Below are 10,246 nucleotides of genomic sequence, written 5' to 3' on the forward strand. Positions count from 1 at the left end.
GTCTCATGACGATAAAGCTCAAGACGGATCCGGTCTGATGGTCATGGCCCGTAAGAGGATGTCTAAACCACCCGGTGTGAGGAGGCGTGGTCAGTGGGGAAAGAAGAAAACAACACTCGGACCGAAGAAACGCTCAGTCGTACGCAGAAAGCGTAAGGCGGGTGTTAGACGAAAGGCGTCGATCAAGAGAGTCGTAAAAACCATCTTCTAACATGGCGTTATTGCATCGCATGTCGGGCGGATTGCCGAAGCTGTCGAAAAAACAAGCCGTCCCCTCTCGCGCTAAATAAACGGCTAGCCAATGCTCCCCCCGCGATCGAGAGGGGTGGGTATTAACGATGCAGAACGACGGTAAGATCCCCAACGGTTTTTTGGGTAGTTGATCGCTCGGCAGAACCCCGAGAAAATGAGTCCCGCACGCTATTTTATCCGCGATAGCTGTGAGTTGTAGCGTGTTCATCTCTCAGTAGTGATCGATCAGTACCTGTCTACGGTTAGACACTTCAATGAGGCTGTCGAATACGGCGTAGATTATTAAATTAACGGTATTCGGCAGAGCTTGTCTGAAACGAGCTTCTACTCTGATGTTCCCGGACTTGATGAGGGAAATGTGCTGACCGCAGTCCTCGTCCGGCGTCAGGTTAAATGCGTAGAGCGTGTATCCGTTCAGGAAATCATTCCTGCTGATACAGAGCGGTCGATCTTTAAGATGTCTCCCGGTCGTCATCGCCAGCTGATAATATTCGCGCACCGCCAAACCGGCCTCGAAATTAGGTTGTAGGGGCTTGGCGGGAAATTGTTGACCGTCCACGTAGACCGCTAGGAATTCCAGATTGTAATGTTTGAACGCGAATGGATTTTTCTCGTAGGAGCCGGTGAATGCGTCGTTATCGACCATACCGATAACGATAGACTTTGGCAGCGTTCCTAGAAACAGATTTTCTTGATTGGAAACTCGAGAGCCCGCGGGTATGGAGAACGATTTTAGACAGACCCTGTCGATGGGGTACTTGGCCGTGGTCGAGAGCAGCGTTTGGGCGTGAGCCAGTCTCACCGGGGGTGATACGGAAACTTTTTTGACAAATAGGGACGCAGCCGCTATATGTAATTTGTAAGCCAAGTCGTCGGACCTCATCAGACAGAATTCATCCTTAGCCCGTATGAACCGTAATTTTAAATCCAATCCGTTAATTAAAAGTTTCTCTTGAAAGAATATATCGCTGTGTATGGGGGCTAACAGTTCCACCTCGCTGCTTCGGCCGGTGTAGAGCGATCTCTTCGTCAACCCCTCGTTACGACCTGCGGGGTCGTGTACGTCCATGTGACCGGCCGTGTCTTTGTGAAACAGCCCGGCGCTGAAAATACTTTCCAACGTATCTTTACCGTAGTTGAGCAGACTTTCGATGATGCAGCGATACGGATGAGTTCCGGAGCTCTGAGATATCAGACGGTCCCCGAGGGTTACGTCGACCTGTGAAAACATGGTAGCTGCCAGGTAATTTATCGGTCCCACCTTAGCGGGGTGAGCGATATCTGCTCCGTCAGGCCCCGTGATTTTCACCCGTAGATAGAGCATCGTGTTGTTAAGATCCAAATAATCGTCGCCGTTGCCGGCGATAAAAAACTCCAACGGTGCAGAGTACGATATGGCCGATAATGGGGCTACTTCTAAATAGCCGTTTTTCTCAATAACGGTCTGCGTCAGCGGGACCGTAAATAGATCCAACTCGGACTTGATGCACTCCCCCGACATGCGATGCAATAACGCCATGTTAGAAGATGGTTTTTACGACTCTCTTGATCGACGCCTTTCGTCTAACACCCGCCTTACGCTTTCTGCGTACGACTGAGCGTTTCTTCGGTCCGAGTGTTGTTTTCTTCTTTCCCCACTGACCACGCCTCCTCACACCGGGTGGTTTAGACATCCTCTTACGGGCCATGACCATCAGACCGGATCCGTCTTGAGCTTTATCGTCATGAGACCGCGTCAATACGTTTGAGACGACGTCGGATACTATATTTTTAGCGGCCGATTTTAGATGGGGTTTCGCGATGCTAAATCCTCTTTTTAACAGAGGTACAGCCATCCTGAACAGGCCTCTGAAAAGACCCCCTAACCCCGCTCCGTACATAACCCCTCCCCCGGCATAGCCCGGCAAATCCCCGCCGGCCTGATTTCGGTAGTAGCTGACGTAGTCGGCGGTCTCTCCGGGTCTATAATAAACCATTTTTCGGTTTAAAGTGTAGTTTTACGATGACTTTCCCGTAAGAAAATGGTACTCTGCGGTTTTGATCGTCCTTCAGCTCTATGGTGATGTCGGTGATGTGATCCTTGCTGATCGATGCGTAATGTGGGTTGTCGTATCTAGCAATGACCGAGTCGTTGCTTTTACCCGATATATGTACGCATCTCAAAAGAGGAACGTAAGAATCGCCGACCGTTTGATATTGGATAATATCCGTGTAGACGTACATCGTGTAGAACCCCCCGTTGATATCGCATTGATGAGGGGCGTCCGCGACGGCGTTTACGGTAAAATCTGGTTTTTTATGATAGTTTAAACCTCCTAGAGGTTTTAGCGTCGTTCCTAAAATAGTGGCTAGCCTCCCTCGAAAACTTATCGAAATGTTGGGTTTCGCGGTCAGATTCACCTTGTTTTTGAATTCGTCGAGACTCAAAACGGCCGCCGGTGCGGTAAGTTGATTTATAGCACGCAGGATTGTACGAATGTTTGCGTAGTACCCGCCGCTTATGTGTAATTTCGTAATTGCGGAAAAACCGGTATAAGAGCCTTTGGAGGTCTTGCTATCCGGGGGTTCCGGGACCGTATGTAGGAAGAAATGACCGTCTTCGTCATCAAAGTTGTACCAACTTCTAGGATATTCGATTTCGGCGAGTCCGACTTCCCATTGTCCTTTCAAGTCTATAGCTTTTGCTAACCTGGTCGTATAGGAGGATATGCGATTTTCAGGATAAACCGACGACGACGCATTGCACGGTAACGTGACGTAGAACCCGTGATCGTCCATGGCGGTCCTTCGTCGGTATGATCTCGTCCGTTAAACGACGGGGTGTTTTAAGTCCAGCAGAGTTTTTTTATCTATGTAACTATTAAATTTTGAAGGCCACCCTAGCCATTTCACTAAAACGAGCGTAGATTTCCCTTGTTTTTTCTGGCCTAAAATCTTTTCCACCTTAAAAGATTTGTTTTTACTCACAATTATTTTTTGCAGCTCTTTTTCGTAAAAAACCCCCTCGATGACATCGCCGTCATAATCGGTGAGTCTGTAGACCGGGGGTTGACGCGGAATACGCGAGGATACGGTGAAAAATTCCTCCGTGTAGTTCTGCTCATAACCTTTCGCGAACGGACCTCTCACTTTAGAAATCCTGACGACGTCGCCGACTTTGAAATTAAATACGGATCTCTCGGTCTTCTTTATATCGCCGTACAAGTTTTGAAACACTTGATCCTCATTTACTTTACCGACGTCCACAGGTCTCATTCTGATACTTCGATGATAACTGGTATTGTACCCCTGCACGATGTCTTGTAAAACATCTATGTATCGACGGGAATTTGTAGCCGTTAAAAATCGCCACATACGACTTTTTAAGGTTCTGTTAAATCGTTCCACGACGCTGGCTTTCAAATCGGTAGCGGTAGCGAAATGATTAATGTCGTGCTTTTTCATCACATCTTGAAATTGTTTGTTAAAAAATTCCTTTCCCTGATCCGTCTGCAATTTCTGAGGCACGCGGCCCTCTTCGAGGATAGACTCGAACGCTCTAGCGACCTCGAGACCGCTCTTATTCTTCAACACACGAACCCAGGCGTACTTGCTAAATACGTCTATGCACGTCAGCAGATATTTATGACCGTCGTTATCCTTAGCGTAGGCGATCATGTCGACGAGATCGGCCTGGAACTGAGTATCGACCCCGTACACGACCACTCTGTTTCGTTTGTATTTTATAGGCGCTGGTTTGTGTAATGTGTAAGCGTCCTCACCAGCCAGCCATTCTGAGACCTGTTTATCGCTTAGACGGACCCCGGTGTCTTTCAAGACGGCGTCTTTTAATCGTTTTTTACCGCCTAAAGAGCCAGGGTTGGAGGGGGTGTAATAAGCCTCTTTCATGAGCTCCGACATGGTGCCGTCGCAACCGTCAAAAAGAATGACGCGTACAAGCGGTTTGAATCAATCTTTTATTAAAAAAAATGTTACAGGATATAATTACGAGTAAAATGGATATAATAAAAGATAGTAAACATGGATATAATAGAAATACTATAAGTAAAATGGATATAATAAAAGATAGTAAACATGGATATGATAGAAATACTATAAGTAAAATGGATATAATAAAAGATAGTAAACATGGATATGATAGAAATACTATAAGTAAAATGGATATAATAGAGGATAGGAAAGATGCTATAAGTAAAAATGGAAAATACAACATGTAAAAAAAATACATACTCTCTGATTAAAAAAAAAGAATGGGGTTAATACGATTCAACATGCAAAATGGATATAATGATGTTACATACACAGACTAAAATGTACAACGGTTATAACAGGGATGTTACAGGATACAAAATGGATTAATAATACCGTCAGTGGTAATCTAACCAGAAAAGAAAATCGCGGCAGGCCATCATGTTTTTGTCAAGGATGTAATCTACGTACATTACGACAATTTTGTCCACGTTTGTAATCACTTCGACGATTTTGACAACGTCGTCCTGATCATCGGAGTCATATTCTTTTGATTTCTTCATTAGCTCGGTGCAGACATCTGCCACGTAGGTACAAGTACTCAGCAGATCGGTGATCTCGAGCGGGGATCGTGATTCACACAACATATCTAGAACCTGTTTTATCATTACGATGGGTGGATCGTTACCGTCAACACATTTGTCCGTCAAATAGTCCCACGAGCTAACCAGTCCTCTTATATACGTCATATTTTTCTTTAGATTTGCCTCGCGCACGGTATCGTGACACGCGGTATCGGGGTGGGATGCGTCCATAATAATCTTGCTCACGAGATTCGTCATCTGCTCTCTGTAATGGTCTTTAAACAATAATTCCATACAGTACTTTAGGCTACAGGCTGCACCCATGTTGGAGGCGGTTTGGTCACTGACCATTCGCGTTTGGGAGATTTTCCCAGAGATCAACGACGTCGCCGACTATTTCCTTGCAGGGTTTGTCCAGAAGTCTCGCCCTGATTTCTTCCACCTTGGAGACGATGAATGGTTCGTCTTTTAATTCGCGCAGAATAGTCCCGACTGTTCCTTGAATACGATGGGGTTGAGATTTTAACCCGCACCGCTCCAGGAGGGTAGTGATGATGGAATGAAAAGAGGGTTTAAACAGCTTGCCCGAAAGTTCGTCAAAGTGTGTGTCGAAGTAGTAGTTGGGAGGGTCAAACAGACAGGAATGTTGCAGCTGACTAGGATGGTCGATCGCGCAACCCTCGCACTCGTCCTTCTGCTTATCGTTGATGAGATGTTGCAGTAAAACCACGGTCGCGGCTTTCACGATTTTGAATCCGACGTCGGTGAAACATCCGTCTACGACGTCGAAGTCAGGATTAGAATGAGGAAGGGTTCGGTCGAATGTAGAGGAGTCTTGCGATTGGACCCCTAAACTTTTGTCCCCTCCGCGGGGGCTGGGACTCCCGATCATCAGATCCGAGTCTAAGCTACGTTTGATAGGTGGTCCGAAGTAGTTTTGGAGGTCCGAGGCTTCAGCGGTGACGATGTTGTTGGGAGCCCAATCGTTTTCAAGGCACGATTCTAACTCTATGCGACGTCTGACCGTTTTAGCCGAGACCCAGTCGTTGTGGAGGCCCGATGGACCGCCGGCGTCAGTCGGAGTATGTAGGGTTGCGTCGTCGGGAGGGTCGAGAATGCTGTCGAAAGAGATACCGCAGCTGCATACGTGGTCTTTGGCCATGGTTTATAAATGATGCTTGGGAGGGTCGAGTCGCGGTATTTTATGATCGCTGTGGAAAAGGGGAGGGGGGGCGTTGGAGCGCTTCAGCCTTGATTTATACACGGCGCTTGACGAGGTCCGACCGTGGAGCTTTAGAATGGTTGTAGTGAATGGGCGGGGACGGCAGAGAGTATGTGCTGCTCCGAGCACATCTCTCGGGGTGGAACAGTTGCACTTTAATTTTGTTGTATCCGTCATGCATGTCACACCATTTGAACATTTTGTTGATGGTTGAAAAAAGCCTATTCAGTAGATCCAGATCGCACCACTTGAACAAAAACTGCATTTCATACAGATCGTGATGCTCGTTAGGCAGGATGCGTCCAAACCGTGTGTTGTTGAGCTTTGTCTTGTCTTTACAGCAGAATATGTAAACAGAATCATTCGGTCTCTTTTGAGTATGGTCACCCACCACACGGTACCGGACATTCGGGGTCGTCCCGTCCCACTCCGCCACGTACAAAGGCTCCTCGCCGCCGTCATTCAGATCATTCCAGACACGTTTGTAAAATAGAGACCAGTCTTTTTCAGGAAATACCAGACACTCGTCTTCCCCAGCCTGAAACTCACCGAGGCCGTCGGTGGTGTAGAGCGTAACGACTCGAGTTGGTTTGTGAAATTTGTATCCAAATACGCGGTTACTACGCATCATAAATTCACCTTTAGTCCATTCTGAAATTTCATGGAGAAAACTTGTCAAACGGATGTGTCCGAAAGGTTTTCTCGGCGCCATAGTCAGGCTATTCAACATCCTGTTGCTCGGTCCCAAATCTGCCGATTGAGGGGAGGATAAACCATCCATGCTCATGTAGCTCATGTTTCCCTTTCCGGTGATGCGTGTAGAACACACCGACCCCATTTATACACCGCTCATAAATGTAATGGGAGGGGGGAGAAGCCTTATAACCACACACACACACACACACACACACATAACCGTATAACTGTGATAAACTTCAAACAAACTAACTGACGCAGAGTTCAAACAACTGGCACACACTTCAAACAAACTAACGGTCAATAGGGTAAAACTTTCTGTCAAAACCACATGATCGATGATTGGGGAGTCTTTCATATACCGTTTTAATTTAAAACTAACAGGTCAATAGGGTAAAACTTTCTGTCACAACCGCATGATCGATGCGTGAGGAGTCTTTCATCTTCCGTTTAAACTAGCCGTCAAAACCATGATTTAGAACTAATTAGGTCAATAGGGTAAAACTTTCTGTCAAAAGCACATGATCGATGCTTGGAAAGGTCATAGGTTAACCCTTGAAGTCGGAAAGTTCCGCCCATCCATCATAAGGTTACCGGAAGTTCAACCTGTCAAAAGGTCAAAGGTCAAAGTCATAAATCATCATGATAGGTAGTGTATAATAATAACTACTGCTGGGTCATTATCAAAGAAAAAGTGTCAGATTAAGTGAAGTTACACCAGGTTACCTTTGCCCGCCACTATATACAGCATGTAGCCTATAGCACTATAGTAAAATCCCAGGACACCTCTTGTCCGAACGTTCACTGCTGTTTTTAACTCTGCATTATCTGATATGAATATTCCATTCATTCATAAAGAGAAAGCAGTGATTATACCGAGTTAGAAAGTACAGTAAATGAACTATAATATGATTAGTCTGATTAACACGACACACATCAACACACACACCAACACACACACACACACAGACATATGAATACTCAAATTAAAGAAAACTGTTCAGGTTTCTAGATTCTAGGTTTATTTTTATCATTTTCATTTTGCATTCTGCTGTTTTAATGTAGATTATTTTAAGTATTTTAACTCATACAATAATACATTTATTTAAATCCCCTGCTGAAAAAAAAGAAGAAAAAAAATACAAATTTGAAACCATCACATAATTCGTAATGGTTTTACTGGTTATAATGAAAACTGCATTGGTTTTAATGGAAATTGTAATGGTGCCTATTGGTCTCTACTGGTAATTGGTGCCTTCTGTTGGTGGCTTTTGTTAAAACCACTAAATCCTAAGGTAATATGTCCCAAAGCACACTTCAGGAAACCATTATTTAATGGTTTTAATGGTTAAAAGTTGATGGCTTGAAATGTTTAATGGTATTTGTAGTGGAAATCATTAGAATTTCTGTGATGGTCCTTATTGTTTTTGTCAGTAGAGTCAACAAGGGTGTTATGATGTTTTTGCCATAAATGCGATAGGATTGCTTTAATATTGTGAGAGAGTAGTGACTGTTAGTAGTTGTGGTAGGCCTATTTGGCAAGAAAAATATAGGGCCATTTTTTACTCCCAGTCTGTCCCTGCTAAAAAGTATGGTTTTCATATTTTTTTACCCATGCCTCATAAGGGCTTTTATTTCTTGGACACACAAAGAAGGCATTTACGTAAAGGTCTTAATGGTAAAACAAGGAAAAAATATGCCTGTTTAATTCCAAAGGTCAATGACACATTGGAATATATATATAATATATATATATGGAATATATGTGTTCAACAGAAGAGAGAAGAGAAATGTCCATTTTAAACTAACCCTGCCTAAGGTTTAGCTAATATGCCAGCTGGCGTTCACTCCACATAGTGAATTTCTTTCATTGTTTCTTTATATTGGTAGAAAATCCTTCCATGATTCATCCTAGTTTGCATGATATAATGAATGATAGCAGCACTGGTACATGTGAACTTAAAGGTATAGTTCACAAATGAAGGCTGTCATCATTTAGTCACCCTCACCCTCAGGAAACACTCAAATATGTTGAACTAACAACCCAAATGCAGAAAGGTGGATGTTTTCCCCTCATTTCAGAAAACCACCAGGCGTTACAGCATTGAGGTGATTTTTTAACATTGGGTCTGTCTCTCATTAATAGAGCTGCAGTTAACCCACAATCCCTCTCACACTTTCTTCATCTCGTCTCTCTCAGCCTGGAGCCATGCCTCAGGAAAAGCCATAATCTATCAGGCCAATAGAAGACAGATGCTTCTCTCTCTCTCTCTCTCTCTCTCTCAGTCTTTGTGTTTCACTTTCTCTCCTTATCTCTCAGTCTGACACGTACACATTAACACACATTTGAGCGTTGAGTCCCCTCGCACCCCTTTCTAAAGATCTGATCTGGCCTGGGTTTTCAAGTCTTTGTAGTCCCATCTTTCTCTATCAGTCACGATGCAGAAGTGAGCTCCCGTGGAAAGAGGATTTGGATGATGGCATATGGAGAGCAGCTGTGTGTCAGGAGGTGAACTGGCCCTGATGCTGTACCTGCTGAGGACCATTGGATGATCTTCTCACGTTCTCATGTTTATTTGATTTTGGCCTTGGGATCCTCATAGGAAACTGGAACAAGAAGTCCACACGCCCTATACCGATGTTTGTCCAAAACAACAAACAACAAGCACCCGTTTATCTCACATTTGCACATTTGTTGAGACTTGATTCCTGGCTTTTGACATTTAGTTTTTAGTCTAGTTCACTTTGATGCTTATTCTGGTCAAGAACCGGCCACTTAGACAGGAACAACTCATTTTTATATGCTTTTTAAACATATTTCTCACATATGCCTTTGTCTTTTTTTAATGTATGAAAATAGTCCCTACTTTTCTTTTTGAAAATTAGAAAAAAACAAACGCTGAATTGGAAAAGTAGAATCATGCGCATCACTTCTCAAAAGTTTGGAATTGGTACTTGTAGAATAATACTCTGATATATTTTTACAATAAAAAGGAACTGATTTGAAGGTAATTTATTCATGTGATGTCAAAGCTGAATTCTCAGGATTATAACTTAGATGATCTTTTCAGAAATCATTCTAATATGCTGATTTAATGCTCAATAGACATTTCAATTATTATCAAAATGGAAAAAGTTTTGCTGCTTTATAATTTGTGGTCTTTTTTTTCTTTTTTAGTTTAGTTATTAAATGAATATAAAGTTTAAAAGAAAAGCATTTATTTGAAGTAGAAATATTTTATAACATTATGACTTTACTGTCACATTTGATAAATATATTGTTTCCAATAAAAAAATAAAAATAAAATAAAAAATCTTACTGACCCCAAACTTTTGAACGGAAGTGTAAAGATGCACATACTGACATAATTTTTGAGCCCTATTTCATATCTGGCAAAATATTTGCAATGCATATTTATAATGTTGGTAAATTTCTAAGCTTGAATATGAGCCCGAAATGTCAGTTTTTTATTCTCTTTCTAAACCTGAAAATGTTAATAACACACAAATATGACCAAGACAC

The 10,246-nt window shown here is 43.1% G+C and overlaps 1 protein-coding gene across 1 annotated transcript; it reads right to left on the minus strand.

The window, feature by feature from the left end:
- Positions 1-463: 463 nt before the first annotated feature.
- Positions 464-1,771, minus strand: LOC113113131 (uncharacterized protein F54H12.2-like). Its single transcript, XM_026279312.1, has one exon. The coding sequence runs from the start codon at positions 1,769-1,771 to the stop codon at positions 464-466; it is 1,308 nt and encodes a 435-aa protein (XP_026135097.1).
- Positions 1,772-10,246: the final 8,475 nt, after the last annotated feature.

Source organism: Carassius auratus, chromosome 13, assembly GCF_003368295.1.
Source record: "Carassius auratus strain Wakin chromosome 13, ASM336829v1, whole genome shotgun sequence".
Taxonomy (NCBI): Eukaryota; Metazoa; Chordata; class Actinopteri; order Cypriniformes; family Cyprinidae; genus Carassius; species Carassius auratus.